The sequence below is a fragment of the Diadema antillarum genome, unplaced genomic scaffold (assembly GCF_040938485.1).
Source record: "Diadema antillarum isolate AM-2024a unplaced genomic scaffold, OU_Dant_1.0 scf00000003, whole genome shotgun sequence".
Lineage (NCBI taxonomy): Eukaryota > Metazoa > Echinodermata > Echinoidea > Diadematoida > Diadematidae > Diadema > Diadema antillarum.
The window spans coordinates 2249811-2264936 of NW_027270892.1; the positions used below are offsets into that span (position 1 = coordinate 2249811).

At 39.9% G+C, this 15126-nt stretch overlaps 1 protein-coding gene across 1 annotated transcript; it reads left to right on the forward strand.

The window, feature by feature from the left end:
• Window positions 1-511: 511 nt before the first annotated feature.
• On the forward strand, window positions 512-7931 carry LOC139739572 (E3 ubiquitin-protein ligase RNF14-like). Its single transcript, XM_071650208.1, has 7 exons — window positions 512-774; window positions 1846-1997; window positions 2462-2737; window positions 3474-3782; window positions 4253-4481; window positions 5933-6105; window positions 7440-7931. The coding sequence occupies exons 1-7, from the start codon at window positions 588-590 to the stop codon at window positions 7662-7664; spliced, it is 1551 nt and encodes a 516-aa protein (XP_071506309.1). The 5' UTR covers window positions 512-587; the 3' UTR covers window positions 7665-7931.
• The last annotated feature ends 7195 nt before the right edge of the window (window positions 7932-15126 follow it).

Below are 15126 nucleotides of genomic sequence, written 5' to 3' on the forward strand. Positions count from 1 at the left end.
CTTGACATTGGCACCCTGCATATCACGGCTGTTTGTGTACAATAGAACAAGAGTGCCATCATTAGCTATGAAAATAATAAAAGCGAAGAGATGAGAAACAGACTAACAAACCAAACTAAAAACAGTTCAATTACACATCTACTCAGTAATGATGCATGACTGTGAAATTCATGTGTATTTAATACGAGTACCTATGGAGGGAGGGGGCGCAGTTGGGATCTTAGATTTAATTTGTAGAGGGAGACAAAGTGAAGAAACTCGCACCTTAACCTTCACCCCTCTGAATAATATCTTTCATATGATTATTATCATTGTGATTATCATCACCATCATTATCAAAACTACTACTACTACTAAGTACATCTACTCCTACTATTACTACTTCTGCTTCTACTACTACTACACTACTACTACTACTACTACTACTTCTTCTTCTTCTTCATTAGTATTTACTGTTGTCATCATCATGATCATTATTATTATTACTTCGCTGTAAATGACAGAACTGCGAGGCATACCATGAGATGACATTGGCTTTAATGCTTGGACCAACCTCCCACTGCTGCATAGCCCTATAGCCAACGTCAATGGATGAGGACGACAAGGAGAACCAGGCCGATGAGCTGCTGGCACTGGCCAGCATCTTTGAGGATGAGGATACGTTTGCGGCTCTCGAGGACCAGTCCGGAGGTAGCTTTTATGCTGCCGTCGAGCTACCCGATGACTGCTGCGTCAAGCTGAGTGGGACCATGGTACAGCAAGCGAGGGCGCTTGGTGGGTTGACTACTTAACAAATCGCCATTGACAGTGATTGTGCGTTGATTCTACTTTGTCAATTTCAAATCCATTTGAATGGGAGAGGCAGATGATTAATTTATCTGAATATTTTATTTGTTTTTGTTTTTGTTTTTTTACCTGTTGAGGATGGGTTTATTTTGCTACAACCTGTATGACATGCATTTCCCATATCTGCCCGAGTATAATCGGGACTCATCCTTAAAAGGGCATTCCAGACGATTTTCATAATTTCACATCATGTGGTACATAATCGACAGCTCCATGTGTAGATTTGTGGAAATTATTGTGGTCCCTGAGCAGAGAAACAGTACTCTGAAAAATCTTAACAAATTACACTGAATAGTGTTGATGACATAGGAGCCACGCATGTTTCAGAAATGTAGCAGTGTAATTCCATTACGATACCACTTCCTTAACAAGTTCACCAGTGTAGAATGTAGGCATGCCATCTTCTTTTGTTCTGCTTGCTTGAGCCCAAACTCATGGATTCTTTAAGAATAATATAAGAATAATATGGTGAGGCTGCCATGTCATTATTGTTCATGGCAATTTGTTGTAAATTTTGAAAAACATTCTTCTTCCTCAACCCAATCACTCTAAATTCTAAAACTTTATGCTCAGTATAACTAATTTATAGTTGTTCAAATGTAAAAGTCTGAAAATCATCCGGAGGTTTCCTTTAAAGGGTTAGACTGGAAATTAGAGGAAAAGAAAATTAATCAGGGGCCTGTTTCATAAAACTTTTTATCTGTGACGACTGCCACATTTCTATGGCAAATTTGCTCTCAGCCAATCAGATGCAATGATTTCAGTAGCTTGTCACATCTATGACAACTTGTCACTGATGACAAGTTTTATGAAATGGGCCCCAGGTTGTATACCAATGGTATGTTTGCATACTTGCTGTGCTTATACTTGTATAGTTTCTTGTACAATATAGCACAGCAATCTTACCCGGTACTTGTATCTTCTTGTGAAGAATACATTTTTGCATGACAATGAAGCAGCACATTGAATGGCTCTGTTTTACCGATGACCTCCATTTAGGTGCCACACTGAGGGAGAATGGGGAGAACTCCTGGCTCCTACCCGTCGTCTCACTGCCCCCTATAGAGCTCAACTTCCAGTACCCTCGGGACTACCCGTCCAAGAGTGCCCCCGACTTCACTCTCTCCTCAAAGTGGCTTTCTGTGAACCAGGTGAGATCTAGCTGTTCTTGTGTAATATACTGGTGTTGCTGCCCCTGCTGTGCTGTCCTACCTAGAAAAGAGTGTTTTGACTTACCCTTCTTATTTTTTATCAGCTGTTGCCACTGAACAGAAATATGGGCAGCTCTGTCCTGAAGTCAATACTGCACATTTCAAACCCCAACAAGCCATGATTCTGTAGGGCACAAGTAGATGTGCCAAATAATTTATGGTATGAAAAAATTACCATCAAGATGGAAAAAGACATTAGTCTACACTCTCGCCTCTTTGCAAAAGCAAAGAGAGCTTTATCCTTTGTATGTACCGTATGTCCCAAAGAAATAACAATGATAGCTCAGATTTTAAGACCCTGAAGTAGCATTTAGACAGTCTATTCATATTGGAAGTTTTCAATGCAGAGATCTGATTGTATTTTTTGGGGGGACATACTGTACATGTATGTGTGTTATTTTCAGCTGACAAGACTTTGTGAGAAGCTGGATGAAATATGGGAGAGCAATGCTAATGAGGTGGTCATCTACCAGTGGACGGAGTTCCTCAAGACGGAGACCCTCTCCCACCTGGGCATCACCTCCCCCATTGACCTGGACGTCTCTGACCTGCCCCGCACCCTGAGGCAGCGTTCCATGATGGAAGGGCAGGGATACCAGGCAGGACCAAGGGCGGGACCGGGCGGGGATGGTGGGGAGGCACTGGAGGGAGCTACAGGTGGGGTCGGGCTGATGCAACAGGTGAGTTAACAATCTCTTCCACTTCCTTTTTTTTTTTCTCTTCTGCCTTTCTTTACAGAGAAAAATCAAATTGTCTGCCCTTATCAGTGAGAGGCAACCTGCTTTTCTCCAATTAATGTTTTATCAATGGAGATTGTAACAAGTGTCATATCTTCTCATGACACTTTCTTCATAGGCATCATTTTTCTGTCATTGCTAGCAGCGGCTGCATTGTCTTCAACAATTTGCTGTATTCTATATGATTCTTCACAGCTGTGAGCTATAATCACTAAATTCACACCACAGGTAGACCCTACAGCACCAAAAAAATGCTAGTCAACTCCGAATATTGATGAATTCTGACAAGGTCAAAGGTTGAAATGTAAATGAACTTTACCTGATAAGCACCATATAAAGTATGCTCTAAATAGAAATAACTTTCCACAGCTTTAAGCTGTGACCACAAAATTTACACCACAGATGTGTCACCTGAATATGCTTATCAAGCTGGAAAATTGATGAAGGTGGACATGGTCAAGGGTCAAAGGTCCATGATCTTACATTGAAAAAGTCCATAATCATTCGAAAATGCTAAGTCCGACATTCTGGGAAAATTGATGAAGGTGGACGAGGTCAAGGGTTAAAGGCCCTTGATCTTGCATAGAAAAAGTCAATAATCATTTGAAAATGCTAAGTCCTACATTCAAGCCTGTAAACAGTGTGATTGTTGTTCTTCTGAATTCCCACGAAATTGAAGCCCGCTGGTGTAGCGATGAGGTTGGGCGTACGAGCGATGCAGGATACCGCTGCCCTCACCCATCTCACCCCAACAATTGTGGCCCATGACAAGCTGACGCAGGACCGCATCTTCGATGCCTCCTTCAACACGTGCGGGGTGTGCTATGAGGACAAGTTTGGCCGCGACTGCCTCCGGTTCTCTGGATGCGGCCACGTCTACTGCAAGGCTTGCATGGCTGAGCACTTCCGCGTCAAGATCTTGGATGGGGACGTGAAGGGCCTGCTGTGTCCCGAAAACGACTGCACATCCCAGGCACTGGCCCCACAGGTGAGAAGCATCCCTTGTCACAAAATTCCCAATGCAGTGAACCACTTCACTCCTTTTAGAGTGTGTATGAAGCTCGTGAAATGTTGTTGAAAACAACCAGATATAAAAAAGCAAAGAATTGCACATAAATTACAATTACATTCTACAGCGAGGTAAAAAGATATATGTTGTGGAGCATTTCAGTATCGCAGCTTGAAAAAAAAGATAGTAAGAACAGCTCTTATTTCAGGTATTTTAGTGTACTTGTAAGCAAAGTTGCCACTTTATAATGTAAATAACATGAAGTGTTCTAACCCTTTATAGGCAAGGTTATAAAATCCTCAAATACTTTGTACATGATATACCATATTCCCATAGGTATTATGTTAAATTTAAAGTTGAAGTTGTGGATATATTTAGAGTGTTTCTGGTCTTGACTTTAGTGATAACAGAATTTCATCAGTCATTACTGTAATATCTCTTGACCACAGGTCAAGGAACTTGTTGATCACGAAGTCTTTGAGAAGTACGATGCACGCCTGCTGGACCTGTCCTTGAGCGAGATGGGCGACATCGTCTTCTGTCCGAGGAAGGCGTGTCAGTGTCCGGTGATCCGCGACGAGAAGACCAATATGGGTTTGTGCCCTCAATGTCGCTTTGCCTTCTGCATCCTGTGCAAAAACACCTTTCACGGAGTGGCCCCTTGCAAAATCAGTCAAGGTGAGTTACAGGCTTGTGTAGGAACGATGCATGAATCAAGTTTGACTGACTACATGGAGCTGTATTTTGCTTCAGTTTGAGTGCTGACATGTGCATGCTTGTGGTACAGGGAACCTCGTTTTAAATAACAAGCTGCTTGGGACGATTGAAATTCAAGTTTGACTGACTACATGGAGCTGTATTTTGCTTCAGTTTGAGTGCTGACATGTGCATGCTTGTGGTACAGGGAACCTCGTTTTAAATAACAAGCTGCTTGGGACGATTGAAATTCTTTGTTGTATTATGTATCTCATTATATCAGGGATTTAAATAAGAAGAATACAGAAGTAATGGTACCTGCAAAATAGCCTGGTTAAGCTGCGTTTATTACACCATGTTCCCGGCAGCCACGGCAGCCCCATTTGCCTGAAACGTAGTGCGCCATGGGTAGATGAGACATTCTACTGTTTTTCCCCCCTTTGCATTCTAGTGATGTTAGTTCCAGTCCTCGCCCCGGTGAACATAATAGCTATCAGACACTATTCTCACAGCGTCTGGTCAGGCTAGACTATCAATATTTTCCGTCGCCTCCCACTACGTACTGCCTCCAAGATTTGTTACACCCTATAACGTGCCATCATGTTTCGTTGCGTTCACCCCGCTTTATCCTGGCATACAAGATTCATTTGCCTTGGCAAATTTTTTGACAGTTTAAAAATCTGACACGACATCCACGGCAATCACGAACTGTCCAGTTTGGCTATCATGTCTCACTTCATTGTTTCACATCCATCCCGTTCTGTCCATGGTGGCCTGAAATGTAGCTGCCATGGTTGCCGGGAACATGGTGTAAACACAGCTTTATATCAGCTACCTTGCTGTATCCGATCTGTTTATAACGAGGTTCCTCTGTATTTACTATCCAGAGATATGTATGTACTCTTCAATCCAGAAATCAATTTCTCGTACGCATGGGAAAAATGTTTCTAGCCAGTATTTTTGAGGTATTCAGAACTTGACATTTGTGTGGAAACTTAATACTGCCTGGTTAGGTATTTGCCCTCATGTTCAAGGGAATATCTGTCAGCTTTCATCCTCAACTGAGGATTATTCTTGATTTGAAAGTGAGAAGAACAAAATTGATGTAAATAGGAATGCTGTATGACAGAACAAAAATCAGTACAAGAAAAAGTGTGTCCCATGATGATGTACAAACGAATTTCACTACCTTTCCCACTCTGGAAGCACTGATCTAAAGTCTAAACTTGTATGCAATGAGCAATATACTGTGGAGTTTGACCTGTATACAAAAAGTTTGTATCCCAAATGAAGATGACTTGTGTCACATTATGGCCTTCTTTCTCAATGGTCTTTGTAATACATTGTATAAGTTGGCATGCAAAAAAAAAAATGTTTCTGATACTATCTCCAACCTCAATTTGGATGTTTGTTTGTTTGTATGTTTTTATTAGAGGAGTACCGGAAGTTAAAGGACGAGTATGAGAATGCATCCTCAGAAGAGAGGTCCATTCTGGAGCAGAAGTTTGGCAAGAGGACGCTGCGGCAGGTCATCGACGACTGCAACAGTGAGGAATGGATCCGCAAGCACAGCAAGAACTGCCCCCAGTGCTCCAGGGCCATTCAGGTATGCTGGTCTTTATCCTTCCTTCACACACTATTCATACATGTGTATTCATGTATGTGTGTGTGTGCATTTTCTGTGTGTTTGTGTAGTGCTAATATCTCCAAGTGAGAACCATGCCAATAAATGCAAGCTTGACACACCTTTGCTGTATGTGTTATGCTGTGTGAGGTAGATAGGAAATAATAGAGTTCCTTCCTTATGAGGGCTAGTGAAGATATGTGTGTTTGTCTGTGCCTATGGACAAAAACACTGATGTTTGATGTACCTGATTACTTATTAGGCATTGAACTGTAACAAATGATGCACAGGATAGAGTGCGTTAGTGGAGGTGCATGTTTCACAATTGTAAATACCCTCGAGTGCGCTGCATCTCCACTAACGCCACAAAATAATCCTGTGCATCATTTGTTTTATAAAATGGGTCGAAAACTAACAGCATTTTTCACGTACCTTTGTGGGTCAATACCAGTCAGCTACATGTAGCACTCGCTCGAGAGAGTCGAGTCAAGCACGTCGCACTCGGAAATCCCGCACATGTAAGTACTGAACGTATAAGAGTACTGTATACGTACGCCACATATGCACACAAGAAAGGCCGGCCGGCAGCCCGAACCAGAAGTTGTTTACAGGATTGACAGTGCATATAGTTGCACGCGACGCACTTGTAACAACTGATTGAGTGCGCACTGGTACTGCAGTGCAATGGTACTAAAGTAATCAAAGCCCACGTGACTCATTTCAGCGCTTCCTATTGGCTACGTTCTTGAACCCATTTTATAAAGTGTAATAATGGACAAATTTAGTCCCACTGGATCTTCTTTCGTAAATAGTTCATTATGTCCACGGTGTTGATGCAGTATTTTCAATGTTTATACATGTGGTGTGAGATACTGACATTGTATCTTGAAAGCTTCTTGTCATTGGGGTTTGTCACGAGTTTGTGCAAAACAAGCCAAATTGCTCTTCATTGACGTAAATGAATACTGATTATTTAGTGATTTAGTAGGAGCCATGATGAAAATACACTGCCAAACATGCATAATCGACCCATAAAATTAAGCCTTCATGTTAATTGGTTCTTGTTTGAATGCCTACGTGCATGTACTGTAAAAGGGGAATGTTTGCGTGCATTTTAATTTCACAAATTTTGTGAGAGCCAAGATCGCAAAATTGATATGCATGCAAATGTTCTTGTCTACACTATGCATTGAATGTTAGAGGCAACTCACGAAAATTTCATGCAGCGAAAGTATCTTGTTTTACATTGAGTCAGCGGGGGTAGGAAGCATAGTTACCTTTTTCATGTGTGCAATTTTGTCTTCTCATGTCGGCAGAAATATGACGGCTGCAACAAAATGACGTGCACAAAATGCCGATGCTACTTCTGCTGGCTCTGCTCTGCGGTACTGCCCCGCTCCGACCCATACAGCCACTTCCGCGGGCAATGCGGCAACCGCCTTTTCGAAGGCATCGTCGATACGGATGATGAGCAGGAAGACCTGGATCCCAATGAGCTCGTCAATGTGGTCGGCATCGACAACTGGTGGAATTTCATCTGACAGGGAACTAACCCATTTCATCATCATCATCATTGTGCAAATGGACGTGGATAACTAATGCACTCTGAATGCGTCGTCTTCAGGAACTGTGCTGGTTTCCTCATTACGTGCTCGGGGTGAAATACTGCATTTTCACATGCAGCAAACCCCTTTTATGATGTTTTTTTATTCCAGTGTGTGTGAGGAGCATGGATGGATGGATGGATGTGTCAGAATGGCACGGTAAAATCTCCATCTTGTGTAGCCTTTGGCTTTGTGTGACATGAAGAGCAGGCGCACCAAGAACTTTTGTGATGATCACGTCAGGCAGAAGGAAACAAGGTTGATGTCATTGTCACTGTGCAAGGATGTGTCCTTGATAATGATATGTCGACAGCATTGACAGGGATGGGCACAAGTGCGTCCCCAATGTGACTACCGGTAGATGCTATCAGTGGGGTGTAATATCAGATATGGCCATCTTTTTGGGGCGTGAGTGCAGTGCAGTAAAGAGTACGTCCAGAAAACCACCATGCAAAGTATTTTTCTGTCCTCAAGCTTCACTTCACATTGCCTTCTGCTTGTATAGCAAGCTATCATAGCTGTGTGTGCCACACAATCAAACACTCTGCAGGTTGCATATAATTATATTTATATTCCCCATATATACATATTATTATTATTTCATTTTTTGATGAACAGAATTCTCTTTCCCCAACCCTTTAATAGGAAATATATGAATTACTTGAATAACAATAGTTGAAAGAAATAAAACTGCTTAACAATGGCAACATTCTTCTAGTCCCACTAATCCCCCTAGGAATCATGATCATTACAATCAGGTGCGTCTTAGCCATCAAAATTTACGGATATCTGTGATCCTGTATTGTCATTGTAATAATTTCTTTCATTATCGCATTGTTTTAAACCCAACCCCCCTCTCTCTATGTTTAATTGATGGAAAGATTCTCTTCATTAGGTACACACTTTCTTGCCTCATACAAATTGTAGTTGTCATTGAGCCACCTTTCATAGGATGTACATTGTATTGGCAGGTTTTTATTAAAGATTACACTTTTAATGGTCTCAAAGAATTGCTGAAATATAATTTACAGATGATATAACGTCGATGAGGCGACAAGACCTCGTATCTACAAAATGGCAAATGTTCAGGAGAGCCAAAAAACATGGCGGCCAAAGCACTATAGCGAATGGGAAAGCCTTTCCTTTGACATGCCATGGTGGCTTCATTTGTAGAGTAAGACAATTTTATTTGGACAGGACATCACGTAACCCATTGTTTGACCATTAATCCGAAAAAGTCATTTTCACCAAAATTGCAGATACAAGGTCTTGCCACCCCAGCGATGATAAATTATCCTGAGGTTTATGATATACTTCAGACTATGTTTGTCACTTTTCAATTCTTGATTACAAGCTTCTCTTTTGTACTTTAATCCCAAGTAGCCATGTTGAAAGAGTATGTTTGTCTTTTAAGAGAGACATTGCCATATTTTGTTGTAACCCATTCACACACTCAGAAAACATGATGTGATATATTAAGTTCTGGTATATTTTACTGTAAAAGTGGATATTTTTGCGTGACTAATTTTTCGTGCTTGGCCACGTAAGAAGAGTTTCGCATGTTTTTAATTCCGCGGAATCAAGACATAAACAACTGGAACATAGGGCACGCAAAAATATTCGTGTGCTTTAATTTTCACGCTAGCTTGCGGGTGCGCGAAATGCGCGAAAATTTCAACACCGCGAAAATTTCCACTTTTATAGTATGCTGAGCTGTGTCAATGCCTTGACAGTGATGATTAAAAATCTATCTTTGTTTTCTTTCCTTTTTAAAAAAAAAAAAATTTTAGTAATGTAAAGGTTTTTATTTCATCTTGTTGAAGTTGATCGCATGTAATCCAAAAAGTGAACATCATGCAGGGCTGCCAACAAACAAACATCAACATCAGTGGAATTCCAAAGATTTGTTATGGTAATAGTTTGGCATTGCGTGTATGTCAATAAGGCAATGAAAATTCCATATTAAAGCAGGGAGGTCCTAGAATTGTTATGTTAGAACCAGAAGATAGAGATAGACTGCGATGACTTTTAAGTTCTGAAGAGCAGCGGTGATGCTTTGCATCTAAGCTTTTCCTGTCTTTTTGTTTAAAGTCTCAGAGCAGATGGTCTTGTTATTTCAGGCTCTCCTTTGAGTGTTCATACATCAGCCCCACCTCCCCTCCCCCCCCCCAGTAGTTTTGTAAAAAGCTGCAACATTGGAATGTTTTGACCTCTGCACTTCAGATGTGAGATGTCATATGCCGTGGACAAGTTTGATAACCTTTTAAGTGAAAACTCTGCATGTGGGTCTTGAGGACATAGGCTACTACCCTACGTACGAGTTTCTGAACTTCTGCCACTGACAACTCTTTGATCTTTCATTACTGACAAAACATGGCAATGAACGTTTTCTTTTGTAAATGTGTTTAAAGGTGATGATTTTATAGTAAGTTGCATATCTATTACTTTACATAAGATCAAATCTAAAATATATTATGTGTTAAACAATGAAACACAGAACTGATAATTTCAATGGTACTTGTATTTCATTTTATTTGTCATTCCTAATGAGACATTTCCATTTTCTACAGATATTCTCTCTCTCTCTCTGTCTCTCTCTAAATTTCTGTCTCTCCATCACTTGCACACATACAGACACAGACACACATATACTAGGTGGTACAAAAAAAAACATTTCCCACTTTTGATCAAAAACTTTAAATCAGATAACACCGACATTGATGTGAGCAATAGCTGACTAGTGCATAAATCAGTTTCATTACATGCAATTGATTAATTTGTAAGTTAGGGTTCAGATTTGGCTCTATTTTCAACCCTCCGTACAAAACTTTATCTTTGCACAGAGGTCAACTGGTGTGTATGGGAGTGTGTTATCAACACCCAGACAATGGCCAGGTTTTGAATGCTGTATTCATTCATGAGAAATTCCACTATCACAGCTAGTCTTTATTCATCCTGAAATGTAGTGAATCCAAGCACATGGAAACGTGCCTACTTTTTTCATGTGTATGCATTTTACTCATTTACCATGAATTCAGACTAGCAGTGCCCAGGGCAATTGATCATGAATTATTGATAAAGCATTCATGTGCCTTGGAGCAAGTGACCAGAAGCCTACAGTGTAGTCAGCAGAGTTCTGAAAAGGTGGTGATCATGTCCATTGTTCATGGCATATTTAGCACACACTCACATACACATAATTGGCTCCTGTGTAAAGTTCAATTTTGTACAGAGGGTTAAAATTTGACCAAAATCTGGAACCTAACTTTAATATTAATTGTGGATTTAATGAAACTGATTTACATTTGTATGCTTTCATATTCAAATCACCTCCAACTAAATTGTACACTATTCAGCTATTACTCATATCAATGACAGTGTTATCTGATATATAGTTTTCAAAAGTCAGGAATTTTTTTTGTAACAACATTCAGACTCTTTGATACGTATGAACGTGAGACTGTTTTGTTTCTTAATGTTTTGAATGGTCGCAAGATACAGTTATCAAATAAAACTTGGGTTTAGAACAATGTTCATTATGTATTACAACACCAATCTCTGACAATTCTGCAAATCTTAGACCAACTTCCTGGTGCAGAAAACATGTACATTTATATGAATATATCTTCTACATTTATTCATTCACACTAACAACAGCAGCACCACAATATGCACTGAGCTCACAACAGTAAAGACACCAACACCACAGTGTACACACACACCCTCAGAGACTCCAACTCTCCTGTTTTCGACGGGAGATCTCCCACCGAAACCCCATTTTTGCAAAATCTCCCGTTCTCCCGTTTGAGATTTAATTTCTCCTGCCCTGGCTCTGTGTCTCCCGCTTGAAATGATTTCTTACAACCTATGGCCATCGTATGTTAAGAAATATAAGCCTTCGATAGCATGGGAGAGCATTTAGAACCATAGAGCTTCCAGGGCCCTTAAATGGGCCCTGGACCCCGGCCGTAAGGAACTTCACACTTTGCGCTCATGATGTGCGCTTTGCGCACACCAAGTTGGAGTCTCCCGTTTGCTAGGGGTTTCAGGCGGGAGAATCTCCAGATCAGAAGGTGCTTGAGGTTGGAGTCTCTGCTACCTAGTGAGAAAAGCGACACAAAATAGGACATCTGAAAAGGCTGATGAACAGACACAGTGGTACGTTTACACAGTATGGTATTTAATCAAGACACCTTCACTCCTGAAACAAAAGTACAGATGTGCTTTAGAGACAAAATAGCAAGAACAATACAAACAAATTTTGGCGATATTTCAAAATTACGGGAAAAAAAAAAGCAGATGCATAACAAATGAAACATATTACATGATTTTTTTTCCTCCACTGTTAAACTATGTACCAACTTACAAAATAACAATGATTGTGTTTCACTCATAATTACATAAAAGCTAGACAAGGCAAAAAAATACAGAATAAATTAAGGTACTCATAAGAAAGGCTATGAAATGTCTGATTTTTTCTCTATTTCTGTGCATATTTCAAAGATTTGACAGAACGGAAAGATAAGTTAAATGAACATATACAGAGGATAATGCATGCGACAGTAGCACAAATGATAAACGGGGGAAAAAGATCCCAAACAACACTCCTTATGTACGCGACTAAAATAAGCCTTAGCTTGTGCAAAAGATATCTTTAAAACTGCAAAAATATGTTGATTTAGGTTATATCAACATTTTGCATAAACAAATTACTTTTACATGGTGTGTTGGGTACCACAGAAAAAAAGTGGGATAGTCTCGTAACACAAAATGCACCATCCAGTCTACAGCTGAACACAAGTAAACCTTAATGGACATTGTACAGAGCAGAAATTCTAATTAATGCTTGAAAGTACTGTTGCAATATACAGGAGATAGGAGAAACACACTGCTTTCAAATACACAAATGAATCTAATGAATCTGACCTATCTGCATCTTAAAAGTGATGCATAAATATGCTTAAATATGAGATAAAAGACAGCCTAAAATTTGAGTACTATTGCAAATATTCCATTTTCTTTCACAAATCAATCATTTTTTAACAGGCCACAATACAGAGACAAACACTGAAATGCTTTGGTGAATTTTACTTTTTTGTGTGTGTCTGGAAATACAATGTATTTCATTTTGAGGAGATGCAAAATCTTATTTTTACTGACATTGCAAGAAATATCACACTAGCAAGAAAAGAGAGCAAGGATAGAGGCAGCAGAGACTAAAATAATCTTGTCAATGCCACAGTATCCTCAGCAAAGATATAACAAAACGTTTTCTTTACAGAAATCTCAATCACCTGAATGAAATGTCTGTGAAAAAAAAGAGAATGCTGAAAAACAAATATAAACAGAAAAATCAGTTCATGTAAACCTTTGCTTCACACACAGTGTACACACAAAGAATGCCTCATTAAAGCCATGATTCTCGAGTCGGACTGATAGTAAATCATTTTTTTATTTCCTGCTGCTATTGTGCAACTAGCTACACTGGAATACATTTTTGCCATTCTTGCGCGGAAGAAGAAAAAGTGTTGTCACAGAAAAAGAAAAAAAAAATGGGTGCAATGAGACACACATATTCTTGGCCTAAATGGTAGGCCATGTTGAAAAATGGAAAAAGAAATAGACAAAAATCTCGGTGCAAAACCACAACTACGAAGGAAGCTATGGATATACAGGAAAACATGTTGATGAATACTTTTCTCTAATGAATACTTCCGAGCAACGGTAGACTTGCGATGAGGCATTGTGCTTACTCTGGGGATATCTAGTGGATGGTGACCTCCCCAATTCACCATTGTCTTCAATTCTCTCACGACAGGAAGAACACTCTATCTTCATCTCGGCTGGAATATAATCACAAATGGTACAAATGATGTGGTGCCCACAAAACTGGTGCAAGTTGGTCTCCGGAGACCCACGATTGTCAGTACATGGGACTAGATGAGGTAACAGTCTGGGTCTCGTTTGTTTTCCGGAAGTCATTTTTGGTCCCGTAACCAGGTGCTATAACAATCTTAAGAGTCTAGACTCAATTGAGGGGGAAAACAACTATCTTTTTTTTTTTTCCAAAAGTCCATTCCACTCTAACTAAGGGACCGAAACTTGATCAGGGAAATGGAAGATATTATGTAGAAATGAGGGAAGCATTACAACAACAAAAAGTAATTGGAAAAAAAAATGCATTTACCTGATATTCACATCAAACCAGTAACATAAATCAATTGCATATCAATGATTAATTTTGTGCAGCTCCCATTGATCTATCATATTTATTGCTTGTACACTGCAACTGGACCAATTCATCGTCACATCCGCGGTGCATGCCCCCGGGTGATCCCAACGCTTCCCCATCACATTTCCCGAGTGACCCCAAACGAGGCAATCCCGCCACACATCAAAAATTCATCTCTCCCTGTGTGGTTCCCTAGAGTGCTGAAGAATGCTGATTTGGAAGGCTTTCATTGCAGGAACGAAGTACAGCACACATTTAATCTCAGAAATCACTGGGAACACATGAAATCAGACACATTACCCCTCCTCCTCTATTTTCCCCTCTCTGGACATAAAATGTGCCAGGAAGCTCCTTGACAACATGTTCTGACTTCTGAACACAGAAATTGACCAAGTTCTGTTTTTTGCATTATTTTTTTTCTTTCTCTCTTGTTCTTATCACCAGCATTACGCATAAAGTCCCTGGTTCGTACATTTTCAACACACAATGAAAATCTGCTCAGCTACTAAATGGTACCACTCATTTTGAAAACTGTTCCCGCAATATCGTAACAGGACTCGTTGAACCTGGACTGCTCTATCAAATGCACGATCAGCTGAATACTGGTATCAAAATTGATTCAAAAGTTTCTGCAATTTGCTGAATACAAGATGCTTTCATTCATATAAGAAAACAATAAACGAAAAAAGCTAGCTCTATAAGAAACACCTTGACAGTAAAGGCTCTTCTTAAATCTGTGTCATTCATGCCAACACATGATAAATCATACACGTCCAATTGTGAAGCTAGAAAAAAATATATATATATAATTATGCTCCCAATTTGAAATAGAAAATACACAGATTTTCATTATGAGTGATGCATCAATGGCAGTCTGTTCTCAGATCTACAAAAATTAAAACTGACACGGATCAAGGAATACTTTTTTTTTTCACAAGTGGGCAAGTCGTGACGGTCAATCATCTTACTGACTGACTTTCTTCAAGGAGTAATTTGCCAACAGGGGCTACATACACAATTGAAGTGTTTCGCACAAATTGTGACCTACATCCTACTCCAAGGTTTTAAGTACTAGAAGTTGTTCACCCCATTTCAAGGTTTGGTGAAAGATGTTCGATGAATACAGATTCCCTCAAGGTTATTTCCATCTTATACAAAACAAGGGAG

Coding starts and splice junctions, on each gene's coding strand:
- LOC139739572 (XM_071650208.1), top strand. CDS start 588: ATGGATGAGGACGACAAGGAGAACCAGGCCGATGAGCTGCTGGCACTG. Junction 3,783..4,252: donor CCCAGGCACTGGCCCCACAG/GTGAGAAGCATC, acceptor TCTTGACCACAG/GTCAAGGAACTTGTTGATCA. Junction 6,106..7,439: donor AGTGCTCCAGGGCCATTCAG/GTATGCTGGTCT, acceptor TCATGTCGGCAG/AAATATGACGGCTGCAACAA.